At 37.9% G+C, this 21,385-nt stretch overlaps 1 protein-coding gene across 2 annotated transcripts in view; it reads right to left on the bottom strand.

Moving 5' to 3' along the window:
- The window catches only part of LOC145268723 (SUN domain-containing ossification factor-like), a 210,590-nt gene that overhangs the window by 79,368 nt on the left and 109,837 nt on the right, over positions 1 to 21,385 (bottom strand). For both annotated transcript variants that reach the window (XM_080124278.1, XM_080124279.1), the window contains 2 exons: positions 8,340 to 8,440; positions 1,334 to 1,513 (listed from right to left, as the gene is read on the bottom strand). In XM_080124278.1, coding sequence (XP_079980404.1) covers positions 1,334 to 1,513; positions 8,340 to 8,440 — 281 coding nt within the window. The remainder of the gene's footprint in view (positions 1 to 1,333; positions 1,514 to 8,339; positions 8,441 to 21,385) is intronic.

The raw sequence follows: 21,385 nt of genomic DNA, 5'->3' as shown, positions 1-21,385 counted from the left end.
CTCACTCAATTAGTAGTTAAAATTCATTTTTTCTTTTTTACCAAATCCAACTAGAAAAACAATCTCTTGTCCCACAAATCCTATTATCAGATTTTATATTTTCTTTTCATTGAAAAAGATACTATTTCTTCTCTGGTGGACAGAAATCTCATAAACATCTGTTTTTCCTCGACCAAGTGTCAGCATGACACCCCCCTAACCATACCTCATCCTCTCCCATCTTCATCTAGCTGTATAGGATACCTGGCACTGCCTGGGATCCCGTTACACTAGGAGTATAATACTACAATTAAGAGAAGTAGTAGTATAGTTGCAATTTCAGATCGACAAGTAGCAAATCAAACTCATTAACTTCTGTACTCGAGTCATCTCTGGGCCTTGATAAGTGACTGTTAGTGTAATTATCTTGGATTTCTTCATTACAGCCGTTTCATTAATGGGATGACTCTTTCATGATTTTATGTTTTCATAAAAGTCTCCTATTCTCATCAATTCGTCAGGTGTTATTTCCATTCGATGTTACCAACAATGGTAATATTTATACATAACAGACTCTAGCCATTAAACGAAAACGGTATACATTGAAATTAGCAATATTTCAAAAATAAACATTTATTTTATATATATATATATATATATATGACCTTGTCTGTATGAAAAAAACAGTCTACCAAACTACTCTTAATTTTTGTGGTATAAACTTGATATATAGGGGATTTGGACCTGTAAAACAAATTTGATTTTGTTTTTAGCCAGTGAAAATAGTTGCTAAACGGTCAAAATTAAAAAAAAGAAATTAAAACTTGGCAAGTGTAAGTCGACTAAATGTGTACCCTCTATGTATGCGCAAATATACATTTATACATTTAACTGTGTTTTGGTTTGGATTCTAGCTGATGGCATTCAAGCTTTTTTTTTTTTTTTTAACTTTTGAAATCATTACTATATATTAGGTACAATGTAATAATCAATAGAGAATTGGCTCTATAACAATAATAATGATGAATATGAAATCTGCATAAATTAAAATATCATATTTAAACGTATTTTATGATTGGCAATGCTGGACGGCATGCTAGTATAATTCTGGATACCCACTGTAAGGGTGCCTGCATGTGGAATTTTTGTGGCAAGAGTTGCACACCTCTCATGGCAAGTGGAGGTTCAGAACGACTGGAAGCAATGCAGAGATAAGCAGATATATATATATATTATATATGCATACATATATACATGCATACACACTAATATAAGGACCAGGTCATTCATTATTAAATAACCATGACATTTTCTCACAGACAAAAAAAATATCCATAAAAATCAAATATCTTACGTGTTGTCGGTTTGTTGGGTTGAAGGATCAATCGTTGGATTATTTTCTTGATCTTCTTGAACATGCTGAGCAGGATTGATGGCACCGACAGACGCGGGTACGTTTTCAGAGGAAGAATCAGCACCATTCTTTTTTCTTGGTGGGATTTCTGGATTTTCTTTTGGGGGATCTGATAATGGTCTGAAAAAAAAAAAAAAAAAGAAAACCATATCTGTTGCAAATGTAGGACTGGAGTTTGAATTTGTACGTTTTAAACAACTGCAGGGTGCAGACGATATTTGATCACAATTTTTAACTCAAAATTTTATGCATATCTATAAATATAGAAAGTTGAGTTATTTACCGTGCTGCATTGCCATTAAAAGCCCACTTAAAAATAAATACAACTTCCTTATATATTTAGTTGTAAATATATTGGTGTCTTCAAAAAGGATAACTAATTTGAATATTCCTTTTAAAAACGGAGTTTTATTCATTCGCTGTTCGTTTTTTGTTTTCTTGGATGATTAGTTTTAGTTTCAATAGTTTCAGTTCATTAGTTTTGTTTCATTAGTCTCAGTTCATTTCATGTCATTAGTTTCAATAGTTTCAGTTCATTAGTTTTGTTTCATTAGTCTCAGTTCATTAGTTTTGTTTCATTAGTCTCGGTTCATTTCATGTCATTAATTTCAATAGTTTCAGTTCATTAGTTTTGTTTCATTAGTCTCAGTTCATTAGTTTTGTTTCATTAGTCTCAGTTCATTAGTTTTGTTTCATTAGTCTCAGTTCATTAGTTTTGTTTCATTAGTCTCAGTTCATTTCATGTCATTAGTTTCAATAGTTTCAGTTCATTAGTTTTGTTTCATTAGTCTCAGTTCATTTCATGTCATTAGTTTCAATAGTTTCAGTTCATTAGTTTTGTTTCATTAGTCTCAGTTCATTTCATGTCATTAGTTTCAGTTCTATTTGTGCATATTTTCTACATTGTGAATAACTGCATAGAATTTGGAGCTGAATTTAAAGTAAATTTTTATTTCTTTAAGTAGAATGGCCTCTAAAAACTGTCAATTTTTGTCTCCAGACTGGAAACGTGATACATATAGGGGATTTGGACTTGTCAAACAAAATCGATTTGTTTTTTAAGCCCCCCCCTCCACTCAATCAAAATTAGAATTTTGGTAGGCATAGTTCAATGTGATGTTTATGTTCTAGAAAAGCACAAATATACATTTATACATTTACCTGTGTTAATTTGTCAAGTTTTGATATGCATGTGTCGTTAGCTCAGATGGTAGCGAATACCGCTGAAAAACAAATGAAGCATGCATAGTTCCCCGTGAGTGTACAGTGAACGAGGCATAGAAAAATGACTAAGTTCAGCTCCGCTCCCCCAATTTAGCCCCAAAAGTTCCCAGGGGACATCAAATCCTGGTGAAAATGAACAAACGGTGCAGTTTTAGGCATTAACATGTGTAAATTCGAATTCTGCACCATGCAAAAAAGAAATGACTAAGTCTATCATCTTTGGGCCTTCATAAGTGGTGACTCCTTTGTAAAAAAAAAAAAAAAAAAAAAAATTCTAAAAATTCCAAGGTGTAGTTATTAAGAAAAGTGCGGACAGACGAACGGACAAGTGTGAATTTACAGGTCCACCCTCCTTTTGTCGGGGGATCGATAAATGTTTTGGTTGGTTTTGATTCTAGCTGATGGCATCCAAGTCATTTTTTTTTTAATTTTTTAAAAATCACTACTCTATATTGGGTACAATATAGTAATCAATAGAGAATTGGCTCGATAATGAATACAAAATCTGCATAAATTAAAATATATTTAAACATATTTTACAATCGGACAATGCAAGGCGGCATGTTAGGAAGAGATAATTACTGCTGGTTCAGAGATTCTAACAGTCACAAAATCCTTCTTGGCTTCATAGGCTGGCATCTTTCTTCCAGGCTCCCGGGCATTAACACAAGAATTGAAGAGAATTACTTATAAATATTATGTTGGCATGCATTCACAGTAAACAGTCAGAGAAAGTATTCAATAACCTAACAGCCAGCCATGGTTCTCACCTAAATGTACTGCTGCCATTGCACACAGAAATCACTTTTTCCATAACTACTAAAGTAATAGATGCACTGAGACTAAAGCTGCTTTCAGGAACGCCAGCAACCACTGTAAAAGAGTAATAAAAAATGTAAGAGCTATATGCTCAATCCGTTAAATCTAAAGTAGCTGAGCAGCAGCTTGATTCCCACCAGTTCTGGCAAATAGCAAATAGGATCCTGAACTGAAGCGTGCGTTCTATCCCAACCATTATCAATGGTCCAGAGGTCATCTCGTCAGCATCCGACAAGGCCAAACTATTTGCCAAGAACTTTGCAACAAATTCTACCCTATGCAACGAAGGCCATCAACTCCCCGTATTTCCTCCTACAACACACAACACGCTAGGTAACATACAAATATCTGTGCGCGAGGTTGCCAAGCTAATCAAGAACCTTGATTCCAGTAAAGCAACTGGCCCTGACGGTATTCCAATTATAGTGTTAAAAAAGCTACAACCAGAACTTGTCCCCATACTTACCAAACTGTTTAAGCGTTGTCTTAAGAAGTGCTTTCCATCAGCCTGGAAAACCTCATCAGTATGCCCTGTATTTAAGAATTCAAGTAATAAGTCATCTCCCTCTTAATACAGACCAATAAGTCTCCTGAGTAAGTTGCTGGAATCCATATTAAATAGAGAAGTAGTCAACCACCTCAGCAGAAATAACCTTCTTAGTGACATGCAATATGGTTTCCATTCTGCTAGATCTACAGCAGACATGCTAACAGTTATATCACATAGAATTAGTGAATCTCTTGACAAAGACTTCATTTCTAGGACAATTGCTCTTGACATATCAAAGGCCTTTGATAAGGTATGGCATAAAAGCCTACTTCACAAGATTTCCAGCTACAGTATAACTGGAAATGTTTTCTCAATCATTAAATCATTTCTTTCTGATAGGCTCATAAGAGTAGTGGTTGATGGGCAGAAATCAGAGGCCCACAGTATTAATGCTGGAGTCCCTCAGGGGTCCATCCTGGGCCCAACTCTCTTCTTGATCTACATCAATGATCTCCCAAAACACATACTAAAATCATTTGTTGACATCTATGCTGATGACACGACTATCTATGGCAACACATCAAAGGCCGCAAATGACAACGTTCTCTCTGATTCTCTCTCCTCAGATCTTGAGCACGTGGTTCAGTGGGGGAAGAGGTGGCTGGTTACCTTTAATGCATCTAAGACCAAGCTCCTATCTCTACATCATAAACGCTCTGATCCCCATCTGGCATCAATTGAAATGAATGGCTCTCGTCTAGGGGAGGCCCCAGGTTTTGATAAGCTTCTAGGTTTGACCTTTACTTCTGATCTGAAATGGAACACGTACATCAAGTCTGTTGCAAGGTCGCTGGGAAAATAGTGGGATCCTTCTACCGCTCCAGAAGATATCTCACTAATGATGCAATTCTCTATCTATATAAAAGCCAAGTACATCCAAGGATGGAGTACTGCTGCCATGTCTCGGCAGGAGCTGCTAAAAACAGCCTATCCTGCCTTGATAGAGTACAAAATAGACTTCGTGGCTTAGTGGGGGATGCCCTTTTCTCTTCCCTGCAACCTCTCTCCCACAGAAAGGACGTTGCCAGCCTGTCTCTGTTTTATCGTTATTTCCATGGCAAGTGCTCGTCTGAGCGCCATTCTCTGGTCCCCCTCGCCAATCTTTCACGAAAAACACTCGACTAGCTGAAACCACTGTCAATAATTTTCCCCACTCTTCATCCGTGCCTAAATCAAAATGTAGATTCCATGAACAAAGCTTCTTTCTTAGAACAGCACGGCTATGGAACTCTCCGCCGCTTGCCTGTTTCCCCCCCGAATTTAACTTGGATTTCTTCAAGTCCAACATAAACAAATTCCTGATGAACCGCCCCCACTTGAGTAATGACACCTTATCAAATCCCCAATACTAACTATTACTACGATACTATCCGATTGATTACTGTACACACAATAACCCTTATCCCCGAGTGGCTCCTTGACCTTGATAAGTGGTGACCCCCCCCATGTAAAAAAAAAAAGTTGGAATACTGCATATATAATTTAGCAGAATAATCGATTATGGACAATTTTGAAAATGTGTAAAAGAGTTTTTCTTGAAATCTGCTACAAATGGACTAATAAAGAGATTTCCGATTTCCTGCACATTATCAGGAGGAAATCAAAAAGTTTGCTGCAACATTCCCCCATAGAGTGAAGAGGTGGAATTTTGCTGCACTCCCATTCGTACAATTAAGATGGTGAGATTTTGCTGCACCTCTTCAATACAGTAAAGGGGTAGGATTTTACTGCCCCCCCCCTCTCATACAGTTAAAGGCGGTGGAATTTTGCTTTACTACCCCCCTCCCACACACACACACACACAGTGAATAGATTGAGATTCCACTTCAATATTCACCTCATATAGTTAAGATGGTATTCTGCTGCAACACCACCTCCAAACAGTGATGAGGTGGAATTTTGCTGCCACACCTTATACAGTAATATGGTGGAGTTTTGCTGCATACACACGTTTCTACTTTCATTGTGTTCATGATAAAAGTCATTTCCATTCTTATTATTGGTAATTGCGAATCACCTTATTTGTAGAAGAAACATCCTCTTTGGAATTCTTACCAAAAGGACAAATAAAGAGATTTCAGCAAAAAGAGAAGGGTCTCCCTTCAGCAGATGTCTCCCTGATTTCTACTTTCGTTTTTTTTTTTTTTTACAAAAACGATCATTAACAATGTTTTTGTTTTTTTAAATGTTTAACCTATTTCAAGCGTATATAAATTATTGCACAATAAAAATAATGAAATAAAAACAAAAATAAGTTTTCTTATTTCGAATTATGTAATAAAGTAAAAATTCCATTTTTTAATTGATTACTAAATTTAAAAAACTTTTTTTTTTCATGATATTTTCAAGTTAAATACAGTTTTTACAATAGTTTTGTTTATTAAATTGTTAGGGAATTTTGCTAGAATAACCTTTTTAAATTCAGTAATCAAGAAAAAAAAAAAAAAAAAAATGGCAATTTTATTTGATTAAATAATTCAAAATAAATGATTTTTGTTTTAATTTAATTATTTTTATTGTAAAATCATTTTTATCAGTTCCAAATATGTTAAACATTAAAAAAAAATTTTTTTAATGACTATTTTGATTAAAAAAAAAGTCGGTGCTAATGCAGAGAGTGAGCTGCACTATTTTTTAAATTGTATTTCCACGTTTAAAGTTTTGATGTTTTTTTTATTCAATTGTAAGGTACAGAATAGGTACAAAACAACCCCCCTCCCCATGTTAAGAATGGCTTTTTAAATAATAACGTTATTATTTCAGCACGGATCACTCTCTGCATGAGTACCAAACAGTCCACTGATGTCGGCTTGCTGCTATGAATTCGGAATAGACACATGTAAGCGAGTAAAGTACGACAGAAGAACCAAAGAGAAATGAGGTTTTGATATTTTTAAGAATCGGCTTGAACTTTCAGTGAGCATGCCTTCATATAAAAATATTACAACCGATTCAAATCTGATGAATAAATAAAAAAAAAAAAAAAAAAGGGGAATATCATTTACACCCCGTAGAAAATGGAACCCTGACAGCTACTACCACTCCGGGTCAGAGTTGCTGCTCATATGGAATGTTCATCGTTTAGGTTAAACCATTGCATTGGATCACAAAAAGGTTGTGTTGACCAAGACAAACTTGGAAGCAAGTGATTAGATAAGTTTTTGGTTTCACCATTTCTTTTTTTTTTAGTTTGGTTTCACCCAGGCTGAACGAAGAGGACTGAAGAGAGCTCGAACAAACCACGACAATAAACTTACACAAGAAGAAAAAAATCATCTGCACCCTACAGATAGGATTCCAGCAGTTCCAACAACTACGGATCAGAGAGGAATCACAACTGTGCAGCAGGCGCATAAAAAACAAAAAAGGAGGCGTAGAGAAAAAAAAAAAGTGGGGAAAACGGGGGAGGGAGTGGTGGGGAGACAGACAAAAAAAAGAGACAAAAAAAAAGAGACAGACAAAAAAAAAAAAAAAGAGACAGACAGACAAAAAAAAAAAAAAAAAGAGACGGACAAAAAAAAAAAGTGACGGACAAAAAAAAAAAAGTGACGGACAAAAAAAAAAAAGTGACGGACAAAAAAAAAAAAGTGACGGACAAAAAAAAAAAAGTGACGGACAAAAAAAAAAAAAAAAAAGTGACGGACAAAAAAAAAAAAAAAAAAAAGAAAAAAAGAGACAGACAAAAAAAAAAGAGACAGACAAAAAAAAAAAGTGACGGACAAAAAAAAAAGTGACAGACAAAAAAAAAAGTGACAGACAAAAAAAAAAAAAAAAAGAGACAGACAAAAAAAAAAAAAGAGACAGACAAAAAAAAGATGAACCCAACTAGAGGGTAGTTTAACTAAAGAGGATGAAAAAAGCTAAAACAAGTGAAGCATGCATGGTCCTTCGTGAGCACAGTGAATGAAGTAAAAGATACCAAATTCAATCAGTTACAACTTTTCAGAAAATTTTATACAAATCCAAGGCATCCATTTTTTTTTTAATAAGCACAAAAGTGTCAATTTAAGCCATTTTTTCCGAAAAAGGCACCCCTAGTAGGGGGGGGGGGAGTTTCCCCAGAAAATGAGTTCTGTTACTTTCATTACTCGTATGATGTTTAATGTTTGTGCAAAATGTCAAAAAATTCCAAGGCGTAGTTATTGAGAAAAGTGTGGACAGACGAACGGACAAGGACAATTATTGAGAAAAGTGTGGACAGACGAACGGACAAGGATGAATTTATAGGTCTACCCTCCTTTTGTCTGTGTACAAAAAATAAATAAATTGCATTAATCTCACCAAACAATGAAAATAATAAAAACAGAACAAATAAAAAAAAAAAAAAAAAAAAAAAAAAAATTTCTCTCTTACTTTTGTGATAAATTTACTTCATCTGGTTGCTGTGTCTGTTTGATATTCTCAACAACAGCTGCATTCTGAGATTCAACATTTGGGACAGTTTTTGGTTTTACCTAAAATAAAAATTTTTTTTTTAATTTTATGACAAATTTATGACTGATGTACTCTCAGAAAATTCAACCTGCAGCAGAATATGTAATTTACATTTTGTACTCGTTAACAAAGATAAGTAAAAAATCAACTTACCAACAACAATTTTTAAAAATCTTTATTATTAGTAATACACCAACATTATTTTACAATTATTCCTGAATTTTTTTTTTTAGATAAAGGTTGATAATTTGGATTATTCAGACTACTGTTCTCTTCTTGGTGTGTGTGTGTGTGGGGGGGGGGAGGTAAGTTGTTAATGATACGTACTGCAAATATGAGTGTGACAAGTTCGAATCCAGTTACAGAAATATTTTCATTAAATCCATGCTTGACCTTGTGTCTTATCTTCAGGAAACGCGGTAAATATATGTAATATTCTGCTTGTCCCTTCCTTAGTTAGTCTGTACATAATGTTTAAAAAAAAAAAAAAAAAAAAAAAAGAAAAGAAGGCCAACTACGATCTGCTAAAAAAGGTTAAATTCACAAAATTTGGCTTTAAAAAGTCCAATCTGGCAATCTTGGACAAGAATATGAGAGTAACCTCCCTTTAATGTAGCCTCGTTTTCGAATAATATGATCATCCTTGTAATGGTGTGAGAAAGGAACTTGTAATTTCAACGTACAGTGGTTCTTCAGTGAAGAAAGTTAGTGAAACGTAATGTGAAAAAAAGAGAACATTTGAAAGAAACAGGGGAAAAAAAGGATATTGTCTGTCAAGAGATGCTGGGCTGAAGGAGTAAATTTAAGATTGTCTCTTCAACAGTGACTGTCCCAAAACCAAAAGAGTCTAGACGATTCTTGTAATGACCTGCTGACTGGATAAAACTGGTTCTATGCAGTTCTATGATGTCCCCTTTTCACACTTTGCATTCTGTCTTTGAGAAAGGGGTACTTTAAGCTGAAAATTTTCCTAATGGGTATCTTCAGCACCAGCAGTAATTTTATAGTATTTAAATAAACTATATATTGGTTCCTGTAAGATTTACAATTGAGCACTTTGAAAATTTTTTTTTCTTCTAACATGAAGCACACACACACATACATACCTATGCGACCACAATCTCTATACGATGCAAAATGACTAGGGCTAAATACCACACCATGTAACACCAGTTCTGAGAGACTGAAATGCTGGGGTAGGGGGGGGGAATGAAAATCATGACAGTATGAAACTCCATCACGCTTTATTTATTTATATCCAAGATGATTCATCACTGGTCATTTATTTGCGTTTCACAAAGCTGAAACAGTGAGGAGAAGAAAATGTGACGTTCACGTGTAATGTGGTTATATTTTCACTTGGACCCACACATTATATCCGAGACAGTTGCAAAGGAACAACAGTCACTTTTTCGGTTTAAATGAAAGGCAATTATTCATGGTACTTTCCAAAATACACCTGCATTTTATCTCTGCCCCCCCCCTTTTTTTTTTACTTTTTCCTCCGCGATGATGTCACATTGGGCAGCAGCTTGGTCATCTGTATATGTGTCATACAGCTGCTGCTACACATGCTAGCGGCTGTTCCAAATGCCCTGGTCTAAAAGCCCATCTTAAATACCTTAACAATTCTCTCCTTTTTTTCCTGTCATTTTTCATCTGGTTCTCCTTTTTCTTTTATTCCCAGGTTTTACCTGATCTGGCCTTTTAACCCTGTCAGACAGTGTTTCTTTGAATGACTATAAGCACAACTAAACACAGGCTTTCAAACTAGTAGGCATACTAAACAGTCAATACACAACACACGCAGAGGGTACTGTAATATTATGCAAAAAGATGCACAGAGATGCATTTTATAACATTAAAACATGAGGCATGCATGCTCCCCTGTGAGTGCACAGTGAATAAGGCATTAAAAAAAAAAAAAAAATGACTATGATCAGCATTTGCACCCCCCTCCCATTTAGCTCCCAAAGTCCTCAGGAGACATCAAATCCTAGTGAAAATGAATAAACGGAGCAGTTTTAGGCCTTAACATATGTAAATTGCACCATGCAAAAAAAAAAAAAAAAGTCCCCCTCCATACACACTATTTAACCCCAAAAGTCCTCATGGCCTTAACATATTTAAATTTGAGTTCAGCACCATGCAAAACTGCTAAATAGACATACACAGAAAATTTTTGACAAATATGGTAAAATAGTCCAAAAAATGGAGTGTTTTTATTAGACCTGAAAGAGTTATCGTGAAGTATAGACAAACAAAATTATATAGAGATCAGTTAATTACAACTTTTCAGAAAATTTTATAAAACTCCAACGCATCAATTTTTTTTTTAATAAGCCCAAAAGTGTCAATTTTAGCCATTTTAACCAGAGAGGCACTCCTAGGAGGGCAACTGGAGTTTTCCAGCAAAATCTGTTCCTGTTACTTTTACTCATATCATGTTTAATGTTTGTGCAAAATTTTTTAAATCCCAAAAAGAAGCGAGCACATGTATTAGATGCTATGCAAGTAAGGATAAGTATAGCACTACTCTCAAGTAGGGCAGCAAAGCAAATATGAGAAATATGCTACTTAATATCTTATTTATAAAACTTACTATGTATGTCTGTCTTCTGTTTTTTTTTTAAAGTGCATCTCCTGAGATGCAAGATTGTAGACGACGCATCAAATGATTGCATTTTTTTTTTTTTTAGATTTTTTTTTTCTTGGATTTTAGCGGGTAAAAATAGCTGCTAAAATAGCAACACCAGGCAGCTATCTAGTAATGTAAATAAATTTTATATATATATATATATATATATATATATATATATATATACACACTATAGAGTGGCCCACTTAAAAGTAGCTCGATCTATAATCTTTCTCTTAACGACCAACTGACACCACAAGACAAAATGCAATTCTTTTTTCAACAAGATGGCGCTACATGCCATGCGTCTCGCAGGTCACCGACACGAGTTCAGGAGATGTTTACGCAAGAAAGAACAATAAGCAAAGTGTTATGGCCACCACGTTCCCCGGACTTGTCATCATGTGATTTTTATCTTTGGGGAATTTAAAAAAAAAAAAAAAGAAAGAAAGAAAGAAAGGAAAGGGTTAATGCAAATAATCCTCACAATCTAGACCAACTAAAAGGATATTACCAACGCTATCAGGAGAATCTACGTTAAACGTTGCCCAGAAATACATAGATGTCAACGGGGAGCACTTCCAGCATCTTTCATAACACTACAGGTAATTTAAACAATAACAGAATGTGCCTCCTCTCTACTACATTTTCTGGACTACTTTTAAGTGGGCCACGCTGTATTTATATATAAATTTACGTATCTATTTTCAGTACTTCAACAGTGCTCAATATGCGAGTAAAGCTAAGTGGTAAGTTTTTAAAATATATAGGACAATTAAGCTACAGAGAATTTTGTGCACGCTTCATCCTCATGATAAATGCAGAAAATAGTTTTATTTAATTTTCATATATATTTTCAAAACTTACCAATATATATCTATATATATATAAAAGTGAAAATGTATGTATGTATGTACGCTTTTCCTCGATGTCCACAAAAGGCTTCTTTCAGAGAAGCGCTTGCTCGCTTCACAACTTCTTAAAACTTTTTATATCATCTATAAATTGTAATATTTCAGAGTTACCCACGGAGCTCGCCTGTCTATTTAATTTTATTGACTTTCAAACGTTAATTATTCCACATTTCCCGCATCGGCATGCGTTACATTCGGTTTTCGGTATAAAAAAAAGCGAAATTCTACTCTAATCACAGGCCAAAACCCCCTCGGGGGTCTGGCTGACAAGATCAAAGTGTAAAGTGTAGTATCTGTTCCGGCAGATGCTGCAAAGCTAAGACTAGCAAAGACCAGCTATGACTAGCAAAGACCATATGTGGGGGTAACCCCACATATCTGAACTTGGTCAAGGTAGGGATTACCCTACGACCACAGTTACTATCCAGCTCCCATCTCTCGGGAGCAGGATCCCCCTTTCCCTCCCCCTTCCCTCTCTCTCCACATTAAAAAACGGCCTTGTGCCTAATTTGCTCAGTGGGGAAGCAAATAAATACAACAGGCCGAAAGCCAGTTGTCTCAAGAGAGCTAAGTAACGTTTGTTCAATGTTGACTTCGTCATATCAGACTGTAGCTTTCATTTCGCTCCTCCTAATAAACAGGGAGCGGGTTTTTAAAAACAAACAAACCGATTTCTTCACCTCATTCAAAACTGTCGCGCACAAAATGCTAACTGCTGAATACCTATCGCCGTCACGTCAATCAAAAATGCGCACCTGTTTTTTTTTAAACACTTTACTATTTTCCAATTGCGCGTCGTGAAGGCTTCGTTTTTTTTTCACGGGCACCTGTTTTTTTTTCACATACCCCGAAAAACACCCGGGCAAGGCCGGCTACCCCTCGCTAGTATATCATAAAACGCAATTGCAACTACTCTTCGGATCTTTTTGAAGTTAATGCGTTCTAATTCTAAGTCAGGGCGGAAAATATTCAAAAATTCACATAATGATTATATGATTGTTTCTGCACTACGAAACAGGTGCTTTCAAGAACTGAACATTTTAACACGCTGAAAGAAATAAACGGTAAGATGAACAACATCTTGGAATTTGAAATATAGGCTTTTTGTTATTTATTTGTATATGCTCTGTAGTTATATTTAAAATACATCGAGCTTCATGAATAAAAGTATTAGTATTAATAAAGAATGAAATATAATTGAATAAGCATATTTTTCACACACACACACACACACACACACACACACACACACACACAATATATATATATATATATATGAGTAATAACGTGCATGTACACAACTCACCTACTGATATATAATCTATCCCGGGTTATGCCGGCCTGTTGGAAATTGTGATTTTGCTGCTAGGTTGGTTAGTACAAAAAGAGTTCAAGGGATTAGATGTTGACATGTCAAACGCTGCAATTAGCGTCAGCGGTGACACCTGGGGTGTCATTTGGTTCGTGTGAAAGAAGGCGTGGAAAGAAAAAGAAAGAGTGGAAGATATTTTTTGGCTCGCATGCAATGCAGTTTAGCTCCCGATTTTGGATGAAACAGACGTGTCGAGGGACGCAGAATGGGTCGAAGAAAGAAACAAGAAAACTTAAGTCACAATATGATGGCTTCCCACCCCCAGTTCGCTCCTAGACGAATAAAGAATCCATGTAAAAAAAATTAACATTATGTTTTTGTCAGATGTTTCTTTCCAGGATCAACCAGTGACGGGAAGAATCACATCCCCAAAGAGAAGACCCAGATAAGAGAAAAAAATTTATGGTGACTTTATCGCAATATAAATACACACACTAGAGATGATACAACTGCATACATAGACATACATGTATAGATACATGCATAATAAGACACATGTGTTAATAACAATAATAATAATAATAATAATAATGAAACTTAATAAAAGACAAAATCCTCCTCCCCTGGAACATTACATTGTCTGTTTGGTGCTGCAATGACCATTCTCATGACATGAAGAAACCTGGGCACATGTGAAACAGAATTAAAGAAAAACACAGAAAAAACAACAGCATAAATGGATCCACAGAACTATAAAGAAAAACAAAAGAACTATACACAACATAAGGTCCTTAAAAGGTGCTTGACACACTTAACTGTATAAATGTATATAAACTGTATATAAGATTTGAATATATAATGAAATGGGAATGGATATATGCAACGAGTTTTGATGAAACAATCACAAAAAAGGGCCATTAGAACACACACACACACACACACACACACACACACTTGGGTTGACGATGAGGGTGAAAAAAAAAATGATTGTTAAAGAAATGGTAAACATGCAAAAGATAGTCACAAAAAATAAAATAGAAAACATAAAACAAAGATACAACACAACTCTAATAATAATGGAAGGTGAAAAGAAAAAACAACTTCTTTTGTGAAAAACAAAAGCAATGTGGTTGTGGTAAGAATGAAAAAAAAAAAAACTCAGATAGCTTTCAATGAAAATTTGTGAAACTTCGCACATTATACGGCAACACTAACGCATGTGCAGATATAAAATTTTAAGCTGATCAGCGCAATAGCAAGCAAACGGCAGCCATTTTGGTGACTTGCAGTTTTTTTTCAGTGTGCCAACTTTATATGCAAGAGGAGACGTAAAGGTGCTTTAAGTCAAGCTGAGAAGTCTAAAATTGTTCAAAGGCTCCATGATAAGATTTCCACCTTAGAAATTGACAAAGAATTACACCGTGATCATCGTACAATAAAAAAATATTGTACTAACACTCAACTTTGCAACGGACGTTCTGACAAAGGGAAAATTCATAAGAAATCATATCTGTCATGTTGAACAATGAGCAAGATCAAGAGAGAAGTTCACCGTAACCCACTTGAAATTAGCAAACAAGCTTTTGAAAAAAGCTGGTGTTCTTGATGCAGTCAATCAACAGGCAAAAATCACTACTCACACAAATTCTTCCAACTGACCTGTTTTTATGATGCACGCACACGTGATCCTGCGAGACTTTGTTCACTACAAAATGTCACAGCTGCCATGATGGACTCTTTCCTTCTTTCTCGACGCGTGCGACTCACAGGACAGACAGACACAAGGACATTTGTACGGTAAGCCATTTTCCCCACACTCCCCCCTGATCTCATGATCACAGAGATGGCAAGGGGGCGGTGATCGTCTTTGCCGGGTGCTTCTTTGAGGGAGGACGACACACGCCTCATCTTCACTTGTGCTTTTGTCTACGGTCTGAGGGTCGAGCATCTGTCTCTTCTGGGAGGCTACTAATCTCAGAGTCACTGTCTGATGGTGGTGCTGCAATCCAGATGCCTCACTAGATTCTGACTGATTTGCTCATGTTTTCTAGTGATGGTTGCGTTACTAACCGGATGTCTTTAATATGACGGGGCACACTGTCGAGCCGCACCGCTTGTGGGCTGATTATTTCAGTGACTCGCCCGACTCCATACCTTGTCGTGCACTTGCCTCGTAGATTTTTGATCCACACAATATCCCCTTTCCTCACCCTCTCTCTCCGGCTATTTCCAGTTCAAGTAGCGGGTTCATCTCTATGCCCTTCACCCTGACATGATACCTATGCAATGTATCAGCCGGCGCCGTAGAGGGCGAAACATCATCTTTCGGGGTTACATTGTACAATAAACTGCCTCAACCACTGTGCAATCTGATTTAGCCGCGATTGTTTTGACGGTTCAATGATCCCATTTCCACTAGGTACATGGGCGCATCGAAACCTCAGATGTATTCCCCAGCTGTCAGTAAACTTCCTAAACTGCTCATTGGTAAATGCAGCACCATTGTCAAGCAATATCTCTGTTGGAGGTCCATGTTCAAGGAAAATATTGTTTAGTTGACAGACAATAGTGACTATCTTGTCGACACAGCATACGCCATATGGTAAACCTTGATGGACCGCAATCAATAAAAGTCAGGAAATCCTCGCCATTGTGGTTAGTAATGTTTATCGCTAGCCGGCTCCAGTGGCTCCTAACTTCCAACTTCCCCTTTTCCCAACGAACGGTTGCCGGGTCAATGGACTGGCATTTCATGCAGTTTTTGACCACTTCCATGACGTCTGCTCTTTGCACTCCTGATTCAACCAACTCAGCAAAATATAGGGTCTGCTTGACTCCAGGATGCCTGCTTTGTTGTTGGATTTCCTTAATCCGATTAGATTGACCAGGGATCATAGATGTGGCACAGGGAGGTTGCGTAGGTTCAACAGTTCTTTTTATGGCATTAAGCCATCTTTGAGGTACCCTTGTTAAACAATCTGCCTTATTTATGCTGGATCTGACCAGGGACACCTCCATTGATAGTGCATATTCGTTCACCAGGCTCATGATCGTGTTGAGCTGCCGACAGATGAGCATCTCGCTTGTTGCTTTGGTTCGCACTCTAGCCCGTCCGGTAAGAGTGTCTGAAATCCACTTATGGACGCAAGCAGAATCTGAATAGTCGCAAGGTGGTTGTCTTCCAAAGGATTACCAAATTTATTCCCTTGATCACTGCATAGAGTTCTGCCAGGTTTATATGTTGGGAGTCCTTTTCTGGGCGCAACCAGCAAGCATCTTCCACTACGGCTCCATCATGACATGTCAATGGCAAGAGAGCTTGCGTCAACCCATACACTACGGCCCTGGCTGTCAACACACCATCTGCTCCGTGCTGGATCTTCTTTGTGCACTCTGGTGAGGACCTCTCTGACCATTGTATTGAGAGGGGCGTCATAAATTTTGTCATCCCATCCCGTGGTGACGTCAGAGGCTCCCTGTTTGATGAATGCCACTGCAATACAAAGCCAGCCACCCACAGGAAGGTGTCCAACCAACTTCCCGTACAATGAAAATACATTCCGTCACGTGAAAACACAGGGCATACCTGGGATTTCATTGCCTCGTTTCCAACACAGGACATTATCTTCTTCCCAGACCTGCAAACCGAGCACTCTTGCACCGTCCCGTAGCCTTTCTGGTTCCTTGCTGAGAAGGCCAAAGTTGTGAAGATGTTCTTTTACATGCATTGCAGGCACAATTTCTTCATCCACATACACATCGTCAATATATGCAGATGTTGCCCGCTGAATGCGCTCATCCTTAGTCAATATAGCCGCAACAATCCTTTGCATAATTGATGGTGCCACATGAAGTCCAAATCCCATGCGGGTTAAGCAATACCTTTCTCCCTTGATGAGCACCGTTTGATAGGGCCATAGCGTCTGATGGACATGCACTTGAAGGTATGCTTTACGAAGATCCAGCACAGATGCATTAGATCCTGCTTGCCACCATTCCCTCAAGTTCTTGGTACATACATCCGCACGGGCTGTAAAAGGATTTACGTGCTCGTTTAGTTCCCGATAGTCGAGTACTGGCCTCACCTTGTTTATTATACTGGATAACTGCCATTAATGGGATCAGACACTTCGGGGGGGGTCCAATTCCTTCTCTGGATAGGGAACTAGCCATCCATTTTTTATCCAAGTCTGTAGTTCCTTATCGTATTCTCCACAACCTCCCGGGGGGGGAATTTTATATTCCGGAACCCTATTGTACAACTTCCCAGGTGGCTGCTCGTCCGACCATTTCCAAGAAACTGTCCAGGATCTCGTACGCTGGTCGAATTCCGCATGAAAGTCAGGCTGTTCCAGTTTCATGGATGCACCCAAAGCAAGGAAAGCATTAGAGAAATGTGCCTTACCCTCACCATCAATATGGACACCACCCAATTCTTTGATAACGTCCATTCCTAACAGCAGGTCATAACCAAGAAGGTCCCCGCTCACAACCAGGGCTTGTACGGTTATTGTAGGCCTAGGCCCATCACAGACACGTGTACGAATGACACTAACTCCACAAGAGGCTAGCGTGCCCCCGCCGACTTGTCCCATGCGTCACAGCATGCTTTGCGCACGAGAGTCTGCGTACACCCTGTGTCTACGAGCACAAAGCATTCACGCCCGTTCACGCACACTCTCACTGCGGGTAGCGCTCTATTTGTCAATGATCTGGGGAGAATACTGGCGCTATAGTTTACTCCCCTCGTCCGTTTCCCGGACAACTCCTTGCTACGTGACCTAGCTTGCTGCACCGGTAGCAACACATGTATCTTGGTGTTTCCTGGGCAGATGTGTCCTTTACACTGCTTCAGCTTCAGCAGTCCCTAGAAAAGTAGTTTGGCCCGCCACATAACAGTTTACACCATCTTCTAATGGAGTAGATGCTTCTGCGGTTGCTAGCACTGGCTTTGCATCTTTTTCTTTTAAAATATTGCAGGCTATAGCCAACAATTCCTGAAGCCCAATCTCGCTAAGCCTTAACGATGCTCGTAGCAGTTGGCTGGTGTCGTCCGGGAGTCCTGTGAAAAAGGCAGAACTTAATATGCGTTCAGTCACTCCACCAAACAGCGCAGCTAATCTCTTTAAATCCGCCAAGTAGACATCCACCGTCTCATCCAACCCAAGCCGCCGTTTGGTGAACTGCCTCCAGCCAATAAAAGGGTCCGTAGCAAAGGCTGCGTATAGTGCCTCCATAACCTCCTCCAGAGTTGGTTCATCCCCGAACTGTTGATAAACGGAGTATGCCCCCTTTTGTCAGCCTCAATGGGATGACAAGCGTGGGATCCTTTATTTTGCAAAGCCGGCAGACCAGCTCAGCCTTTTCCCACCACTCAACTACCAAGAGTCTGGCGGAGGAGCCGCCGAACTCTGGTATCAATCTTAGATCAAACTTTTCAATTGAAAAAAAAAAAAGGGCCGAAATAGTTTGCAGTCAATCAACAGGTAAAAATCACTGCTCACACAAATTCTTCCAACTGACTTTGCCGCTTCTCAAACGTCAACTGATTTCTCCTTCGCCCACCCACAAGTGACCTGTTTTTATGAGGCACGCACAAGTGATCCCGCAAGACTTCGTTCACTACAAAACGTCACAGCCGCCATGATGGACTCTTTCTCTCTTTCTCGACGCGTGCGACTCACAGGACAGACAGACACGAGGACGTTTGTACGGTAAGCCATTTTCCCCGCACCTGATGTGCCCAAATCAACTCGTTGCCGTATCCTGAGGACGATGTCAAAATTCTGAAAGCCAGAGGTCCGCCCTCAATTGAAGGATATCCACAAGAAAAAGAGGATTCAGTGGGCAAGAGATCACATCGTGAATTTTCAAACTATTTTGTTCACCGATGAGTGTCGAGCGACCCTTGATGGACCCGATGGGTTGAGGGGAGGATAGTACCATAATGAGGGTCTACGTCCCCAAAAATCAGGCGTCAACAAGGAAGAGGTAGTGTGATGTTCTGGGCTGCAACATTGGCAATGAGAACATATGAACATTGGCGTTTGTGTTTTTCCTTTCTTTGTTCCATGATTTATTATATTTCTACTTTTGTGAAACCACGTGTGTTCCCGTCGACAGTGAGAAAATGACGATCCGGCCATAAAAGGAATAGTCGAACGAAAAATCCATGATACACAATGTTGAGAGTCAGCGATCCATCGGGGGGGGACACTCGTCTGGCCACAGCATATAAAGTTGTCACGCTGAAAAAAATGCAAATCACCAAAATGACTGCCAATTGTTTATTACTATGCAGATTAGCTTAAAATTTTAGATCTGCGCTTGTGTTAGTGTTGCCATATAACGTGCTAAATTTCACAAATTTTCATTGAAAACTATCGGAGTTAGAACAAAAATATCGACTTGCATATAATTCTGACATGGGGTGTACACAAATATCGTCCGTTGGCGAGTGAAAATAAAGGAATTGTGAAATTCACAGAAAAAAAAAAAAAAAATGGCGCTAGAAATTATGTTGAAATTAAAGAAATATAATAAAATGTTCTATTCAGGGAGACGCATAGAGAAAAAATTTTTTTTGGTTAAAATGTGGTTGAATTGCGAGTTAAATTATAAAAGTAAAACGGGGTTGCTTTGCTGTGAGGGAACGATGGATAGAGAGAAAGAAAAGAAAGAGAAAAGCAAGATTGAATGCATTGGGTTTTAATTGTTCATTATGAAATGCCAGCATGTATTGTTTGAAAAAGACAAAACTTGTTAAGGCGAATTATGCATGTTAACTGTTTTTTTTTTTAAACAAATATTTTCCAGGGACGTTTTTTCATAAGAAACTTTTTGAAAAGCATTTTGTTTTGTTGTTTGCAAGATGGACAGTGGTTGAAGATCGATTCTTATGGTTTATATTGTTAATGTATTTTGTTAATGTATTTTGTATTGGAAAAAAATGTTTATGTAATTGTGTAACCTTTGTTTGGGGAAGTTTCTTGCATTGTTGACTTACGAAGCATAGAAAATTGTATATAAAAAAAAATTAAAAAAAAAGAGAGAATGAAGTTATTTCTCATTGTTATAAACTGGTATGAAAGTTTGTTTTAATGCGAGTGGGCTATAAATTGGCTGGAAAGAATTGTGAAATAAAAAAAAAAGTGTTTCTGAACATCTAATAAATTGAACTGTGGTATAGTTTTACTGTTTTGCAATTTTATGTAGGTTATTGTGAATTTTTTTTTATAACCAAGCAGAATACTCGGCATCACCTGGGATTGGATAAGATAGGTGAAAGCATATACTAGCAGAATACCCGGTGTGTCCCGGGATTGAATAACCTTGCTGGAAATATATACTAGCTTAATACCCAGCATTGCCTGGTATTGATATTATGATGATTTGTGGAACTTTGTGTAAAATCAATTTTGTTGTTATTAAAAAATATTGATAGTTTGGACCCTAACAGGTGCTACCACTCCGCGTCAGAGTGGACCTGGGAGCAATAGCAATTAAAGGGTGGCTCCACACTCCCCAAGGCCCGCAAGGTGGGGCCTCACCACTGGATATAGTTTAAGGTCATATCCAGGACCTTGGAGAAATGGATTTTCCACATAGTGAGAAAGGTGTGAACAGGAACTACTAATGCACCTAGACAGGTTACAACTGCCTAACCTGGGAGAACACAGATTATACCTTTGATATGGAACGGACAGTTATAGTGGCAAAAGGATTGCTATTAGGTTGCAAATCATTTGGGTGACAAAAAGTGAAGGTGTATAAAATAAAATTTAAAAAAAAAAGCTGGCGTACGTAACACGTTAATCAGTAGATCGGATTCCAAAAGGGGATTGATAGTATAACAAGATGCGTTAAGTTTTTTGAGGAGTATATACATGGGTTAACCATAGTTTTGTACTCTATGCTTTGGCGGAGATGTAGGAAAACTCACACATGGTCCTTCAAAATGATAGTAAATTAGTAAGCGTGTTCCACTGGCACGGGGGGTGGGGGGGATCTGTGTTGAGAGCTATAGATTTTGAAGTTTTGGAAATCCGAGCAATTCAGTACGTAGAAGATATCTTGTATGTTTAGATAGCTGAAATTATTA

The sequence above is a fragment of the Euprymna scolopes genome, chromosome 44, assembly GCF_053919585.1.
Source record: "Euprymna scolopes isolate OS-2025 chromosome 44, ASM5391958v1, whole genome shotgun sequence".
Classification (NCBI taxonomy): Eukaryota; Metazoa; Mollusca; class Cephalopoda; order Sepiida; family Sepiolidae; genus Euprymna; species Euprymna scolopes.
Note: the sequence above shows the minus strand (reverse complement) of the source record. Positions and strands in the feature narration are given on the sequence as shown.